At 34.1% G+C, this 18,893-nt stretch overlaps 1 protein-coding gene across 1 annotated transcript in view; it reads left to right on the plus strand.

Moving 5' to 3' along the window:
• The window catches only part of LOC136028872 (amyloid-beta-like protein), a 157,614-nt gene that overhangs the window by 127,430 nt on the left and 11,291 nt on the right, over positions 1-18,893 (plus strand). Inside the window, exons 7-10 of the mRNA XM_065706814.1 lie at positions 1,912-2,009; positions 7,905-8,061; positions 9,654-9,844; positions 14,639-14,820. Of these exons, the coding sequence (XP_065562886.1) occupies positions 1,912-2,009; positions 7,905-8,061; positions 9,654-9,844; positions 14,639-14,820 (628 nt within the window). The remainder of the gene's footprint in view (positions 1-1,911; positions 2,010-7,904; positions 8,062-9,653; positions 9,845-14,638; positions 14,821-18,893) is intronic.

Genomic DNA, 18,893 nt, shown 5'->3' on the forward strand with positions numbered 1-18,893 from the left:
AAAATATGTGCTCTTTTTCTGATTTTTGAAATTTTTTCTCAGATAACATAGACACATCCAAGAGTGATCTGGGAGAGGGGGAGTAGGTCAATAGCATGACTATCGTTATTCTTTAGGGGATATTAGCAGACGACACCACTCAGTTAACCCGTAGCTGTACGTTTTAAAACCGTTGTTCTAAGTTGTTCTCAGTCTGTTCGTAATTGCCGAGTGTGCAGGCGGTCAATATGAGTCTTAGACCTTTGTTAAATCAATATTACCCTGGAATCTGAAAATACAGATTACATGAGTTGTGTCATGTATTGACCGTTTTTACTATTAGGGCAAGTTGACCTACGAGTCAGTAATGTCGTCACGTTAAGGCAGGGGAAATGTTTGTCTAAGAAAAGAAAACAGCTTGTCTTATGCAAAGTTAATCGGTTGAACTCCCGAAAACTAAAAATGATTATGATTGTATGGAAAATATTATATGATTGATGAATCCTTGTCAAATTAAAGAGGTAGATGACTGGAAAGAGCTATTTTAGTTCAGTGTTATAAATTTTCGGATTACAGAATAATAGTAATAATAATAAAAAAAAAATTCTGCTGTAGAACTAGAGTAACTTGCTTGCGAATGTACCGATTGCCCAACCAGTCTTAATAGATATATATGTCATTTAAGAAGTTTTTTTTTATTCCAATTTAGCCAAAAATAAACCTTTCTTTTATTTATTTAAGATCTGAAACCAGTATAATACGAGCAAAAGAAAACTTTCTTCAAGCAAGGAATAAAAATCTTTTTTAACCCTTACTCCTACTCCCCCTCCCCTTCTTATAAGAATTTTTTTTTACAATTTTTCTAACTTAAGCGAAAAGTAGAAAAAAATATGAGTGCCAAGATACCGTTAATTAAAGATTTACAACAAGATACCGTTATTTAGGGATTTATAATAAGATACCGTTGTTAAAAATCTACAACATGGACCTACTTAGTTCCCCATGACGGTCAATGTTGGTATTACCGGAACAATTTTTTTGGGTCATGAAACTATTGTTAATTGATGCATTTTGACTTTTTGAACATCTTTTCCCTCTTGCGAAACTACTGCAAACTCACCGTTATGGAGTTATTCCGGCCCAGATTCTTGTATTTATACATATAGAATTGCAATCATTTCCGTTTTCGTTGATCGGATATTTGAAATCGCGAATCTGTAATAGTTTAGAAACAAATTTGGGCGATATATATTTGCACATTAGGGGGGTGGGGGTAAAGCATAACATATATTAAATACGTAAACCAACCATTGCTGTATTTAATATATGCTATGCTATACCCCCCCCCCCTAATGTGCAAATATGTAATAACTCCATAACGGTGAGTTTACGGTAGTTTTGCAAGAGAGAAAAGATGTTCAAAAAGTCAAAATGCATCTATTAACAATAGTTTCATGACCCCAAACAATTGTTCCGGCAATACCAACATTGACCCCCATGATATTGAACTATATACACGTTCGAATGATTCCTAATGACATTGGAAGTCATTTCCTGAGTGTAGCCAGTTAGTACATAGATTTAGTGAGTCAATTGCAATCGGTCGGATTTTAAAAGGTACTTTTTAGTTTAAAATAAGCTATTGTGCTTAATTTAAGATAAGAAGTCGCGTCAATTCAAAATACTGTGTGTTTGAGGGGGGAGGGGGGCTACTGACGTATTTTTCAAAACCTTAAGGGCTTAGAAAAATACAGGTACCACGTGCTTTGCTGTTTTTGTGTATTTTTTTTTTTGCATTAATACCAAAAAAGGCCTTTTTAATGAAAATGCCAAAAAAAGGCACAAAAATCTGGGGGGGGATTAACCCCCCCCCCCCCAATTGAAACCCCTGTTTAAAACCTAATTGTGTAATCACGTTTTTTTTAATTTTAGATAATGAAAGATTGGACAGACTTGGAAGGTCGCTATCAAGAGATGATGAGGAAAGATATACATGGTGCCGAAGACTTCAAGCAGAAGATGACTATTCGGTAAACTATCGTCTTTTTTATAATAAGTATATAAACCTTTACAACAAGTTTCAATTGGTAGTTGAAACTGACGCTAACCATCAAAAGACGCTGATTATTATTGTTTTTTTTTTCAATAATATAGAAACTTATGCTGAGAACAATTTTTTGTTTAATAAAACCCAGAAAAAGAGATTAATCTTCCAAAAAAAAGTCAAAATAGTTGATAAGGTTCACTGTTCTATTTTTTGTAACTGTATGCTATTGTCTTAATCTAAGACGGACGTTGTGAATTAATGCAACCATGCTTGATTCCTTATTTCTGAGACTTAATGGATTTCTGTGCCCTCCAACGGGCTTCCCCTCCCAACAAAAGTATGCAGCACTCTTGGCCTAGGTCACAGTCCTTGGAAGTTCCAAGCTAATCGAAAAAAAAAAGAAGTTTTTTCGGCCATTTTGTGGCGGGACATTATGCTCCAAATTGAAAATTTTTCTGCTACTTTGGGATACAACCAAGGGAATTTGGTTTTCGATTCCAGTCTGTTCAGAAAAAGGGTATATAGGGCCCGTTTTATTGTGAGTAAATTTTTCTTGTGTATTGTGGTGCCATTAGCCTAAGGAACTTGGGTACAAGTTTCAAGCAAATCGGAAAATAAAGTTTTCCTCGCCCATTTTCGGTTGTTCGTGCTCTCAATCAAATTTTTTTCTTCTTTGTGGATTTTTGAAAATTCAGCCCGAATTGAAAATCTCGTAAAAAAAAAAAAAAATCAGAACAAGTGAAAATTGTTTCATAGAAATAAAAAAGAGACAAATAATCTTTATGAAAGGATCTTAAAGAAATGACCTCATGTTCTACGCGGATCTGACGTTACTCAAAGCGTAAGAAGCTCACTTTCAGGCTTGTTCCTTGTATATGCTACTGAGTAGCCTGGAAGAAGAGTTATTTTCTGAAAAATTATTAGGGATTTTGCAAACATTAGAATAACACTTCTTATCCACTCTACGATTCTTATACCGTCCCAAATCCTTTGAAACATGTCCTAGCCTTCGAAAACATGTGCCTTAGGAGAATCCTGAACATATCGTGGCAGGAAAAGGTCACCAACGTAGAAGTTCGCCGACGAACCGTTCAGCCATTAGTTACTGACCTTCTGAAACGTAGGAGACGGACATACCTTGGCCACGTCCTCCGTATGCCAGAGGATCGACTTCCGAATACAGTATATGAGTGGTACCCCGAGGGGAGTCGAAAGAGAGGTCGACCAAGACACACCTTACGACGACAGTACGACCTAAACCTAAGTAATGATGAGGTGTCTCTCCAACGACAATGGGAGGACGTCACGGCTGCAGCTCGGCTCCGAGATGTCTGGCGAGGTTTCGTAAACGCCCTATACGCCACCCCTGGCTCTGGAGGATGTAACGTAACTAACGATTCTTATACCGAAAAAGTTTTGAATTTAAACATGGAAGCAGTATTGTCGCTAGTCAACACAATGAGTTAAAAATAAAACTTGACGTGAATTTATATATATATATATATATATATATATATATATATATATATATATATATATATATATATATATATATATATATATATATATATATATATATATATATATATATATATATATATATAAAGGTAGCAAACGAACTGAAGTTAAAATGGGATTTCCCTCTAATGCATTTGCAATTTTTAGTTATTAATTCATTTATGGTTTGTCGATTAAAGGTTGAGTGTGTTGAAGTGGAAAAAGGAATTTTGAAAATTCAATACAAAGCATTCAAGTAAAAAAAGAAAACCAATCTTTGCCCTATCTTCTTTTTCTTTTTATTATGCTTCAAGCTCAAAGAAACGAATTTTCAAAGATAGTGTTTCGATATGGATGGATCGAAAAGAGAACGAGGGCTTAAAAGGATTCTTTAATCGGTTTCCAGATCCTTCTTTTCTTCTTCCAGGATCTTATACTTCTCTCCATAGGATTAAATTTGTCAGCGAATTGATTGTGTATTTTTTTTTTTTTTTTATCTGGTTGGAGATTCAATTTTAAAGATTTGTCGTATCTCCTTGGGATGGATGATATCTTATTCGAAAGAAGAGTAATTTGTTTAAGGAAAATGGAACTATATTTACAGAAGAATCATTGAAAGAATCCATAGAGAAATTACGAATTTCGCACTTTTTCTCTTGTTCATCAGCTAGGAATAATGCAGAAAAAAAGAATGCGTCAATTTAAACTATTTGTGCATAAAAATAAGATTATCTGTTATGTGTTTGATATATCCTCTCTCCCAGGTATTGTATTTATCCAAATCAAACAAATGTGGGAAAAATAACCCTTTAGTGGTTAGCCTACTAGTTTTTATTCAGATTTTTTTAAGCTTGTATCCTCTTACATGGCTTGACGAACTTGCTTCACATTCTGATGCAACAGCGGCAAAACGCAACAGAGGACATACGCGTGACGAGCTTAATATGAAATCATGGGAATATCCTGTAGGTGCTATATTTAATCGAGGTCACTTCTTGTCAACTTGAAAATTGAATTTTCGAACACAAATGGTTTTAGCTTGTGTTTTAATCCTAATTGGTGATTTAAATTTCCTTTGTTAGTTCAGTAAATTCTTTAACACGAACCGAGATAATACTGATTAAAATAATACAATTCCAATGTTGCATTATGTATTCTCATGTTATTTTTTCTTCATTCTTAATACCCGAAACTATAGTGTTGGCAGAGTTGTAGATGAGAAACATCAGTTGTGCATATAGCAAATTTTTTAGCTGTACAAGTGAATTTTCGGGCGGGATATAAATTCTTTAACGCAGTGAGGGAAGTCCCCTTGTCTATATTTGTGCAGCCATTAATATCCCATTGCCTATTTCCCTCCCTCTCTCTTCCTTTTTTTCTTTTTTTTGGCATCTGCTGTTTCTGAAGATTGAGATTGCAAAGTTTTGTAATTTTCGGTCACTTATTTTAGTGAAACTTTGCGTAGTGTTGTATTTTCATTATTTCTATGACTTTTCTTCTCTTTTTTTGGAATCGTAATTTTTTTTCTTTTTTGGAATCGTAAGAGATAACGTCGGTAAAACTATATCAGGCCGAAAATGCTCAATTTGAATATTCGCTTATTTGAGGTAATAGTTTTTTTTTTAAATACAAATAACGTTAAGCATAGTTCTTGTCGCTTAGATGTAGATCTTCAGTGGAGAGTGTAAACGTAGATGTCCACATACGTTTTAAATATAGGTTTAATAAAAGTAGATTTATTAGAATTATATTCAGTACAGGTACATAAAAGGCACATTCGTTCTTAGCCACGGTCAATTAAATATCCCTCCGTCTGCCGAAAAAAATAGTCACCCTTGAGCTCTGTAGTAATACTGAGTGGACTATCATCGTCAGAAGGAAAATATTTTTTCGATTGTTCAATTATTCGATTGTTTGTATTACTCGATATTTCTATATATTTTCATTGTTCGACATCTTGACTGGTGTGTGAAAATGGCGCTCTACTGCAGCTTAACTACTTAGTTTTGCGATGACCATGTTTGAAAGAAAATCTGAGGACACGTCCATTTGATATTGACGCTACAGCTAGAGTTCTTTCAGGGTTCTTTCAGATAGGGTCAAATTTGCTAAGCTATGGCCATCATAGCTGAAAATCTTGAAAAAAAGCAAAAAAGATGTAGACAATTTTTGTCCTCATTTGTGGGAAAAATCCCAAATAATGCCTGTTGATTGACAAAGAGTAGAATTATACCTGTTGAGAACCAACCAAGAATCTTGGTCTCGATGCGGAGGCACGATGCGCCATATTTGGTTGTTTCATGAAGCAAGTCTTCCACAAGCCCCATTTAGCTACTGCACCAAAGCAAGAATATATTGTGCCTAGCTGTTCACTGTTTTTCTGTATGTTTTGGGTAATGGGTGTGTAGTGTGGCGTTGCCGGAAAGAATTCTGCTGTACAGACCAAACACCTCCAACAAATTGCCCTCTCAGGTGAGATCGACTCATGTTCTGTTCCATTGTGTGGTCACCCTCTTTGCATTACAGCTTACACGTCTGCAGCATCATCACCAATTTTAACTCAAGAACAAGCGGAATGGAGGGTTCCAGGGGAAGAGCAAACAGGATGGATGATACTAGGAGAAGAGCAAGCGGGATGGACAATCCCAGGGGAAGAGGAAGCGAGATGGATGATCATAGGGGAAGATCAAGCGGGATGGACGATCCCAGGGGAAGAGCAAGCGGAATGGACGATCCCAGGGGAAGAGTAAGTGGGGTGGACGATCCCAGGGGAAGAGCAAGCGGGATGGACGGTCCCAGGGGAAGAGCAAGGACCACAGGGGCTGGCCCAGTTCAAGGTTGACTCAACATTGAAAGTATAAAATTGCATATTATATTCACTTAACAGTCTAAAATGAGTCAAACATGTAAACGATGAAAATAATGAACGACTGAACTTTTTTCACAAATGGGGAGAATAAGATATCTACGTCTTTGATTGTTGGTGCTGAATGAATTATTAAATTCCTTAAATGTAGTAAAAATGGATTTTTATTACTCTCCCTCTCCCCCTATTATTCCTTTCGTAATGGAAAAATAAAAAATACATGAAAACTGATTCTATATTATCGGTTTTGAATCTCTTCCTTATTTAAAGCCCTTCAGCATAATGTAGCTATAAGGTGATATTTTCAAATGTCCATTCATTTTTTTCTTCATTTTGATGAATTGATGTCACGGTCCAGAATCTTCCTATCTTTGGATCCTCTATGGACCAGACTTACTAAAAATCTATAATTTCTCTTCGGTTTCTACGGTGATCAGTTCATATCTGTTGAGATATTGACTGCAAAGAAATGGGAAGGCTTAAACTTAGGGCCAGCTAATTGGCTATTGTTTTTTGGAAGAACATCATGCTTCCTTTTCACTACTCTTACTTTTTATGAACCTATTTACTGAGTTAGAAGTTTTCGATAAATTGGGGATATCTCTTGAGAAGAAACTGCTTGAAGATGTCAAAGGTGAAAAAAATAGCTGGAGTAAATGTGAAAGCCTTGAAAAATGTGAAAGCAAGACTTTCCTTTGATTTTGGGCCTGACTAGTCCCTTTTGTACGAGAGGGGTTGAAATGGTTGGCAACGCTTAGTGTGTATTTCACCGTTGTCAGTGTATGTGAAAACAGGGTAAGATTGTGACAAAGTTGTACGTTTTCAGATGACATTTTAATTTCAAATCCGTTATCATAGTGCAAAGACGGATATGGGCCAAACAATTGAATTTACTTCAGAGTAACTTACTATAGCTCGTGCCACCTCCTGACTGAATAACTTGCAACTATACCAAACGAACCCGAGTGCACCAATTGTCCCTTTTTCCTTTAGATATCCAAAAGTGCATTTTTTTTTTATTGTTTCTTCATTTAAAAGATCGAGAAAAACTCATGCCCTGGTTTCTCACATATTCATGAATTAGCGACCCTGAATGTATCATATGTCGAAAAAATTTCGTCTCCTTTTATACCAATCTGACCAGTCAGACATTATCATCAGAACTAACCCAAAGTAAAGGCACATACGTTTTAATACCTTGCACTTTTGAAGGCTATTTGTGACTTAATTCAGAACATTTACTTGCTTTTAATGATTTCTCTACAGTTGTTTTTTTCTAATTTCAATCTTTACTGTCATCAAAACCAATTGAAGAAGGTAATAAAATGACAGTATTTATTTATTAATGTTTAAATTGTTTCTATGTTGTAATCTTTCATATGTGAAACCTCTGTGTCTTCATCTGAACTAGCAGGATCTTCGAAATAAGAGTTGATATTTTTCAGAGTTAGAATTTTATTTGAGACCCTTCTTCTTCCATGAGCTTATCTGATATCTATATTCTGTTATTTCCAGTTTCCAAAAGTTGGTTCGCGCCTTGGAAGACGAAAGCCAGGCTGAAAAACATCAGCTAATTGCTGCTCACCAGCAACGGGTTTTGGCTCGTATCAACGTAAAGAAACGAGAAGCAATGACCTGTTATACTAATGCTCTTAATGAAATCCCTGCAAGTGTGAGTACCTTAGCATTACCGAGATTTATTTTTATGTTTTATTATCTCTTTCTTTCTATTTATAATACGACTGTGCAGAAACTTCTTTTCCTCTAAGCTTAACAATTCTCAGTACACATAAATCTCAGACTTTCAAAACCCCTTCCCTCCCCCCTGAACACTGCCCAAAGACTATTATGAAGTGTTGCCACTACTAACACTACCAACAACTCACTACTGTACCAAACCGCCTGAGGCCAACACAGCTCTTCACGCTCCTCCTCCATCCCCTATCAAAACTCTACACGCTTCCGAGAAATTCTAATTAATCTTAAATCTTTCCTTATGATATGCACCTCACTCGAAGACGACCTGCTTTTCGTTTGGTCCTAGATGGCTGGCCGACAGGGACGATCTTTGGCAATCTGTCATTCTTCATCCACAGAAAGTGTCCTAGCCATTTCAAAATTTCTCTCATTGAGAGAAAGATTAAAGTGTTGGATTTAATTAAACGCATTTTTGGAAGTATGACTGACTGAATTCTAGCTGGTCTGTTGCATTTGAATTTAATTATCTTCCTTCTTTCTATAATTAAGGGTATTTTAAGCGGAAAAGCTGTTAATTTTGAAAAACTTGTAATTTTTTATTAATGTTTTCCGGGTCTACAATAAGTTGTCGCATAGCGAAAGTTTGATTAAACTGTTCAAGTGAGTGGGAAAAGTTCCTCTCCAAGGAATTTCATTATCTTCTAACGTGAAGCTGCTCTTTATTTTTGAAACTTGCTTTGAAGTTTTTGACTTGCCTGATTTGAAGACAAAAAATGTGTTTCGATTAAAAATTGGTCCTCTCGAGCTCTAAACTAGAAATTTGACTTTGTTCTTCTTTTTTTTTCTTATGACAATATTTGATGATATAAAGCTAAAATAAATGTATTGTTCATATATTAGCCGTAAGTGATTCATAGGAATACAGTTGTTTTAGCAAATCTTCTTTTTATTTGAATACGATTTTTTTTTTCTGATCTGAAGATTATATTGTGGTTTGATAGATTCAGCTTCCATGGGGTTCTTGAAATCTATTCTCGCATCTGATAAAATGTAACATAACATATGTATATATGTGAAGATCATGGTTGCTTTTCCCTTTGCCCTTGTGTTAAAACAATCGTTTTTGATCTGGACGCTTTCAAATTCACATAAAATCACCAAGGAAACTTGGTTGTTTTATAAAAGCTTGAATGAATCGTGTTAGTCATATTAAATATACTAAACTTTTCATCGGGTATTTCAATATATAACAGACTATTTTTTTTACAGACTAGGCGTGAACTATTTTGTATGTGTTGAGAGGGAGGGGACATATTGTTTGACTAAACTCAGGAAATGTTTTTTGACTTGTAAATAGGTTTTAAAAACGCAAAAAAGCTCGCTATTTTAACCCTCTGTAAAAAAAAAAAGGAGTAAAAAATAAACCAGGTAAGATATTTAAATATTTCAGACCTAGTATTGTCCATGATTGTTGCATGAAATCCATAACCCCCGCCCCCTTGTGATAATGCTAGGTATGCCACCAAGTTGTAGCCTAGTAATAAAATTTAAGTATTTTCTTTTCAGACTCCAAAAGTACAGAAATGTCTTGAGAAGCTTCTCCGTTCAATGCATAAAGATCGTCATCACACTATTGGTCACTTCCGTCATCTTCTAAAGACCAATCCAGGACAAGCTCAACGTGAAAAAGAGACCACCGCTGAACACCTGGCTGATATTGATAAAATGACAAATCAGAGTCTTGACATGCTGAACAGGTAAAAACTGAATAATGATTTAAATAATTAAAATCAAAGAGGAACCATGTACAAAACTCAAGAGTTTAGAATGGGTCAGGAGCAATTGGGATTTTTTTTTGTGCCCTTAGTTCTACTCCAGAGACAAATTTCCTTAAAATTACACTTGTTAGATATCAGAATTCAGTGTTATCAATAATTGAATTCAGTTTGGATAAAGACTAAGGGTAAATCATATGCGGAACTCAAAATGTTTGGACGGTTCTGGACTACTGGGAATCTTTAGTGCTCCTAGTACTCCCTAGTACTCCCGGGTCAGATTTTCTTATTACTCATAGTCGGATACCGGTATCAATTACTGAATTCTGTTTCATTAAATGTCAAGAGGAACCATATACAAATTCAGGATTTTAGAAGGGTTGGGAGTACTGGAGATTTTTTATGTTCTTAGCCCTACTCTAGAATCAAGTTTTCTTAAGGCAATTTTTTACAACCGTATGCAAAACTCATGATTTCAGAAGCATTGGGGAGCACTGGAGATTAATTGTGCCCCTAGTCGTACTCTAGAATCAAATTTTCTTCAAGTTACTCTTGTTGGGTATGAGAATCCAGTTTCAGTAAAAAAAAATAAGGGGGAATCATATGCAAAACTCTAGATTTTGGGACGGTTCTGGACTACTTGGGATCTTTGGTACTCCTAGCCCTACTTCCGAGTCAGGGTTTCATGTTACTTGTGTTCAGATACCGGAATTCGGTGTTATCAGTTAATGAATTCTGTTTTATTAAATGTCAAGAGGAACTATATACAAATTCAGGATTTTAGAAGTGTTGGGAGTACTGGAGATTTTTTATGCTCTTAACCCTACCCTAGAATCAAGTTTTCTTAGGGGCATTTTTTTAGAACCGTATACAAAACTCGAACTGAAGTCTCATACCTAGCAAGAGTAACTTTAAGAAAACTTGATTCTGGAGTGCGACTAGGGGCACAAATGATCTCCAGTGCTCCTCAATACTTCTGAAATCTTGCATGAAGTAGTCCAGAACTGTCCAAAAAGTTTGATTTCTGCATATGATTCCCCCTTAGTTTTTACTGAAACTGAATTCTCGTACCTAACAAGAGTAACTTTAAGAAAATGTTATTCTGGATTTTGGAGTCTTTTATGCTCTTAGCCTTATTCCTTAGCCAAATTTTCTTAAAGCTATTCTCGGATATCAGACTTTAGTGTTGTCAATTATTTAATTCAGTTTCATATAAGATCAAGAAGAATCATATTCACAACTTAAGATTTAAGGATGGTTTGTGAGCATTGGAGATTTTTTTACGTTCTTAGCCCTAGTCTATACGTAAGTACCCAGATATATCACTTTTGGGGATATTTCAGTATACACAGATTAGGTGGATCCATTATTAAGTTGCAATTATTTTTGTAGTTATAGGAACAATTCCGAATTTTGGAAACAGGATATATATATATATATATATATATATATATATATATATATATATATATATATATATATATATATATATATATATATATATATATCAATTATTTTTGTAGTTATAGGAACAATTCCGAATTTTGGAAGCAGGACATATATATATATATATATATATATATATATATATATATATATATATATATATATTATACCAACACAATAAACATTCATCGAAACATATGCTCCTGTATTTATTACTCTTGGAAATAAAGTTAACCAAGTTTATATATTGTATAGATTTCAATTGCTTTTTTTTCTATTTAGCCTCTTCCTCCGTAAAGTTAATTATAGCTAACGTCAGTGCTACTAATTAATTTTCTACTTTTATTAGATTTTAAAACTATAAAAATGCAGTAACTTTTGCTTTTTATGCGTTATATATTTCTATTCTTGCGAAATATTCTATGCAGCATTTGATCAATACATTTGTGTCTAATTAGCCAGATTGCTATAGCATTCTGGAACATAGAAACAGGCCATCAAGCTCTTCCAAAATAATGATCGGCGATGTTCTTGTAGATAATTTGATAGGTTGTTACAAGAATAAAATGTCAACGTTTCTGGATTCCATAATGCAAGACGTGGAAATTTAGAGATTTTTTAGTTTTTAATGAGCGCTTATTTTGGCTTCCTAGACTTATTTGTTGCTGACTTTTTTCATTTTTTTTTAAACTTCACTAAAAAAAAAGGATTCAGAGTTAGTTTATCCTATTTGACAATAAATTGGCAACACAAGCGACTTGAACATTGTCTCTTAGGTAAGGCTCCACGCCCGGGAAGGAACATGCGCGAAAAAAAAAAACAATAAAAGAAATATACCAACAAAAAAAACTGAAAAAGACAAAAGTTATACCAAAATCCAATATCACACCTCAAAACTCCCAAAATAACAAGCTGTGCAGAGGTGCAGCAGATGGATTTCTAATCAAACAATTGATAAAACCCAAGTAACCCATGCTTAAACTAATATCCAAACCCAATCCAGAGATGTCAACTTCAGATGAAACCGTAAAAAGCTCAATTATTAACTAGAAATTCTTCAAGAAAGAATAAACAATGAGTTGTCTCAGTACAGAAAAAAAAAACTTTACTAGTGTAAAAAAAAACAAAATAGTGTTTGGATTAATTATAAAAATTAAGAAAGTTAAGAGAGCGAATCACTACCTCTCCACCTCTGGTTACGTATATAATAACGTATGCGCCCAAATAAGGTATAAAATTATTTATGTCAAATTTAAAATATTTAGTTGATTGTTCACAAAAATTGGTCACAGTAGGCTAAAATTAAACAGTGTTCAAAAGATAGATAAAGAAAAAAATAACAATTTTTTCATTAAAATTCAGAAAATGGAAAAGTAGGCTAATTTTTTCTCTAAAATCTTTATTGCTAAATTATGAAACGAAAAAGAAAGAAAAACAAACAAAAAACATAAGATATCAAATCTTGTACATTTCTTTTGAACCTCTTACTCCTTAAACGTACTATCCAAGTACGTACAGAGGAATAAAAGTTGGGGGTGGTCACCCCCGCCACTTTTCAATTCTAGCAACCGATTTCAAGCAACTGAAAGTTACTGGAAATTAAGAGCATAAGAATCGTTTAATATTTGGATCAGGGTCCAATAAACTCTCTGGTTACGGTTTACGTATTGTAACCCAAAGAGTAAAGCAAATATAATCTAGAACACTAGCTATAAAATTTTCATATGTGTAAAATAAGACCAATGCTTTCACATCATAGGTGGTGTGCACCGGGGTTGTCAACAGCCGACGTCTAAAAAGAGTGCAAAACAACGACAAAAAGGAGATTTTCGCTCAAAAAGAGTGCAAGTCAAAAAAATTGCACCCAATCCCCTAGATTGGATAAAAAAGAGTACAGTTCACGCAAAAAGTGTGCAAGTTGGCAGCCCTGTTCCTTGGGTTAAATGTACTTCTGACAAAGTTTCCAACTACTGACGTTTAAAGCTAATAAAAACTAACATCCAAAAGAGTGAATTTCACTCTTCCCCATCCCTCGAACTAAGGACTAACGGAGAAGTAAGGGTGAACGAAGAACTAATGTAGATAGTCATAGAACTAAGATAGCTCTAGAATCTATAAGTAAAAAATAGTGTATTTCACACTAAAAGTGTGCAAGTAGGCAATCCTGGTGTACACGCATTGGTTTTGAAATGTTCTGGCAAGTCTATTTTCATCTTCATCATCTCCACCCTATGCTGCTTTCAATGGAATTGGTATTTCTTTATTTATAGAATACAGTAGATAAAGAAAAGGTCTTTCAGCTGGAATACGTACCCTTCTACACATGCTTATGGATCAGTGTCCCACGGGTTTCCAAGTTCTTCAGTTTAAGATCCCTTTATTTCACAGGTGACGCACTCTTCAACAGCTTCAACTATTGTGAAGTACTCTGACATACAGGTTCAGCTTCACTTAACTTTGAAGTTCTTCTTGAAATCTAATAATTCTTGATTATGATCGAACTGTCTCTGTACAGAGTCACAATTACTTTCAGAGAGCGCCCAGTTTGGGAGCCTGTGGTATTCACGGTTTTCTTAAGTGAGCCCCTCCATAGCCTAGGGTTATTTGAGATCCTTCTAAGAGCAATAAAAATTCATTAGTAGATTTCAGATAGAACACAAATGCCTTTCGTTGCTTCAGAGGGGTGAAAATATAACAGTTCAAAACAGGGATGAAACGGATGAAACCTTTTAATAGACAGTGAAACAAATATAAAATTTTAACTGAATATTTCTGACACATATACAGTGTCTATCATCAGTTGTAAAAACCTTTTACTGTTGATGATCGACACTGTATATGTGTCCGAAATATTCAGTTGAAATTTTATATTTGTTTCACTGTCTATTAAAAGGTTTCATCCCTGTTTTGAACTGCTATATTTTCGTCATGGAAGGCAGTGTGGTCTTCGAAGTTATCTATATTTAGAGGGTTGAGTAGGAGAAGATGTTGTTAAACTGGTTTTCTACCCTCCACATCTTTAAGAAGAACAAAAATACCAAATGTTATGATTGAGGAGAAGCATAACACTTTTTTGGTTCAAATAAACTCTCGTTACTGCATGTGCTCTTGTATTAGCCTTTATTACTACTGATTAATTTCAGTAAACCAAGATAAATTTTTTTATTGTAGGAAAAACCAGGAGTTAAGTTTTTAAATATCAAAATAAAAAATCATCAATATGTATTTATTACATAATACTTTTTATTCAAAAAGTTTACAATTAGAATTAGGCGAAAGTCATTGCTCTTAAGCAATTGTATCCACTAAAAATAATTTTCCTTGGTTTAGGTTTCCAAGTTTGTCTGCGAAGATCCTTCCTTTAATGAAAGATTTCCTGATTGCTCTTCGTGCTAAGGATGATACACCAGCGCCATTGAGAGACTTCACAAAAGAAGCAGAATCTGGAATCCTGGATTCGTTCAAAACTGAAGAAATTGCCAAACAGCAAATGATTACAACAAAACAACTGGGTAAGGTTTGAGTTCCTATTCAAATTTAATGTGTGAATATGTTTTTTAACGGTTTTCGGAATATCTTAGATATATTAGGGCTATGGCTTTTGTTTATACTTAAATAGTAAACTCAGAGTCGAGGAAATAAAAATTGGGATGTACAAGTGGGACGTTTTTTGTTATAATAGGAATTAGGCAGAATAAGTCTCTTTCGAAATTGTGGCTCTTTAATGTATTCGGGCAATTGTTTGCCTTTTTGTGCTTGTTTCGTGTCAGTAATTAATGTCTTGAGTTTATGGACTTCTTGGAGGATATTTGGGGTGTTTTCCCCTATTTTCTAAAATAAGGTAAATTTTCTCAGGCTCGTAACTTTATATGGGTAAGACTAAACTTGATGAAACTTATATATTTGAAATCAGCATTAAAACGCAATTCATTCGATGTAACTATTGGTATCAAAATTCCGTTTTTTAGAGTTTCGGTTACTATTGACCCGAGTCGTTCCTTACTATAGTTCGCTACCACGAACTGTTTGACAAGTCCAGATTTACTACTCAGTTGCAATGTCTTTAAGCCATCTGGCTGTTTCTCTCAGATTCTCGGTAACCTTATCCATGGCCCCTACTTGACACCTCCTTAATTTGTATAATATCCTTTCTCCACTTCTCTTAAATTCCTGTTATTCTCAAAGAATTTCTCACTCAAATACTTCTTGTACAAGCTCCTTTTCTTTATTAAAAAAGGTAGCTGATATGATGGAAGAAAAGAAAGTATTAACATCTTGGATACTCATTAACAATTAGTCAAGCAATATTAGCTCTATTACTAAATTCCGCCTCTAAATTATCTTACCAAACTGTACCTAAATAGCGAACCTTGCGAAAAAAAAATTGAAGAATTTTGTAAATGTTGCTAATAGTAGTTTTTCTAGTTCTGGCCTACCTTTTTAGAGAAATAAGTCATATACTCTCCATTCGATTTAAAAATTTCAGTGGGACTGGCTTTTTTTTTCTAATTTAGATTTTCACTTTAGGTCGTTTTTGTGATTGTAAATCAAAAAAAAAAACTTACCAAATCAGCGCTTTCTTGTTTGAAAAATAACTAACTACTAAAATAAAGGATTTTATTAAAAAAAGCAGGTTAAATAAAAAAAAGAAGCAGGAATAAAAATAGCGCAAGGCTGGGATAAAACCTTAAAGGTTAGAAATAATTCTTTTATTTTATTTAGAATATTGAAAGGAAGAACATGAATCTTTTTTTCCATAGTAATAACAAAAAATCACATCACAAAAATGCGTTTCATAAATAATTTAGAAAGAAGACTTTCTAAGTTCAGTTACACCTGAAGGACCTTAATGAAACGTTGTATCTCGATTTCAATGTTAGTGGAGCATAACCTGATGTGGAGCCCGAGTTCTTGTTTATATACAAGATTAGAAGAGTTTATTATTTAAGCTATACATGAGCTGAAACATTTCATTGGATGTGTTGCTTACTTTGCATTTTAAGTGCTTCAACAGCTATGATTCGTTTTCTAATATATTTGATGGTTTTATTATTCCCCATCAAAGGACAGATGATTGTGCATAAATCAGGTACCTTCTATAAATTGAAAACTGGAAATAATTATGAATGATGGGTGACTTGCAAAGTGGGCCAATAGTGTTCCAATAATCTATGTATATGGATAAAGGGGCACATAATGAATTTAACCATCGTGTGTCTAAAGTGTTGCCCATAAAAAAAGTTAGTAAGCAAGACGGCACTAGACCCTTAAGGTCCAAACCGGCGGTGCTGATCTCCGTTTCATGGCCCTTCAGCCAGGAAGTGCAATGGGGGGTTGGGGGCCAACCCTCTTGTGCTTTCACACACCATTCCTGCTTTGCCCATAAATCGTATTAGTGATTGTTACTTTTGTACCGTTTATACTTCAGGATTTAAACTTTTATTTAAATTGTACAGAGCAACTGTGACTCTAAAAACAACAAGATTTATATATATATATATATATATATATATATATATATATATATATATATATATATATATATATATATATATATATATATATATATATATCGCTTGGGGAATAAAATTTCTCGTGTTCTTCTTCTTGTCATGTTCTAACCTTATCCTACTCTTTCACCTCTTAAACTTATTCTAGCTAATGTTTTAATCAAGTATTCATCCAATTGTTCTTCTTTTAATCCGTTTTTCTTCTTCTGTTCTTCTTATTCATTGGGTCAAAGTTCCCACTTAAACTTTTTGAATGGGATTTATCTTTCCATTTAAGTTGCTTTTTTTGCTCAAGTGTGACACCAAAATCCTCCAGGGACACTTCATTCATGAATTTTCTTCTTTTTTAGACAGCCCTGACTAGTGTAGCTCTGGAATAAAATTTTATATTTTATCTTTCACTTGGCTTCAGACCAAGTTCATATCTTATTTTTCCGTTTCTTCTCTTGAAGTTACTCCAGTTAATGTTTTAATCATGTATTCTTCTCGTGGTTCTTCTTCTTATAACTCTTTTCCTTCTTCTTCTAATCTTGTGTTTCTAGTTCTAATTCCTTCTTCTAACAAACTAATTTTAGGATAGTTTGAGAAAGGGTAATATAACATCCGTTTCACAATCGCAACATAATTACACTGCAAATAACAAGCTACTTGAATGTGCCTTTCTTATGTTTTTCAATTAGGGAAAGTGAGAAAGTCCTTTTGGCAGAAGAAAACACTATATTAAAAATTCTAGAATAATACAGTGAAGGAGCACATGCTTTTGATTTTAAAATTTTTGCTTTTGCTAGTTTTAAAGGTTTGGTAGTTTGAAAGAAGCTTAAAAAATATTATTTAATTGCGATGACAGGGTTCTAGAAATTCGAAGGTAACTCTTTGTCTAAAAGTAGAAGAATGAGAATTTCCAGGGGGCGTATGTCGTACAAAACATGAGAGAAGATATCAGGGAAATTTGTGAAGACAATTAATGCAACTGAAGCTGATATTTCGGCTATATATGCAACAATCGTCATCAGCGAAATATAGTATACAACCAGGAAAACTTTTACTTTACAAATAAAAACTTTACTTTTCTGAATAACTAGAAGACTTTACAATAAAAACAAACTTTCTGACAAAATCTCATCTGTAAAACAAATTTCAAAACTAGAATCATAAGATTAGTTTTGAAAGAATCTAGGCCTTCTCAGCTCACATAGGCTCAGCCAAGACTGACAAAAAAAACTGTTCATTGATGCTACTTGAATTGATTAAAAGTTGAAAAAAAAAGTTATCGCAATATTTGTTCTTGGTGCTTGCTAATCTTGTATTCCTTTTGGAAGTAGGTTCATTCTTATTTGCTCCTAATTTTATTTTATTCTGTATTAAATCGGTTTTTAAATTAATTTTGTGTACATATGGTTGCACGTGTACTCGCCCAAGTCTCTATTTAGGGATATATGATTATATAAATTACATAAATGTCTTATAGTTAGTTTACCTAAAAGCTTTAGCTGAAAGATCACCATGTGTCTGCCGTTAACAATGTTCGATGCTTTATACCTGCAGATGGGAGGTAGGTTGGGGTTTTGTTGGCTTCATATGATTAGTCCAAACAATCCAATGGTAGTTAATATCAGTGAAAATTTTTATTTTCTTTAAAGGAAGTCCGTTTCGAAGCTAAATTATCCCTTCCTGTTCAATTTATTTACATTAGCAAATGGCTGAGTTGTTTTGGAGAGATGATGGGGAAAGAAAAGGTTGATTAACTTGATGAATGCCTGGTACTGGTTTTGACATTGCAGAGTAAGGCAGTAGAAAAAGGGGAATGGTAGGGGACTCTGTCCAGTCAAAGTGGTTAAATTTATGTACAGTTCCCTTTCTAAACTGTCATATAAATTTTGTGGTTAAAATAACGTACCTACTTGCATATTGGCATTACCATACATGCAAATGATGTCTTTATGGGAAAATTATCACTATTGCTGTTACAAATAATGTTTGTTTTTTTTAGTACAAAGCCTTCTGTGGCCAACGCGAATGTATGCGTTGAGAAAATAAGGGCTTTATTCTTTGTTTCCTGCTATGAAATTCCTGCT

This window comes from Artemia franciscana, chromosome 7 (assembly GCF_032884065.1).
Source record: "Artemia franciscana chromosome 7, ASM3288406v1, whole genome shotgun sequence".
NCBI classification, from domain to species: domain Eukaryota; kingdom Metazoa; phylum Arthropoda; class Branchiopoda; order Anostraca; family Artemiidae; genus Artemia; species Artemia franciscana.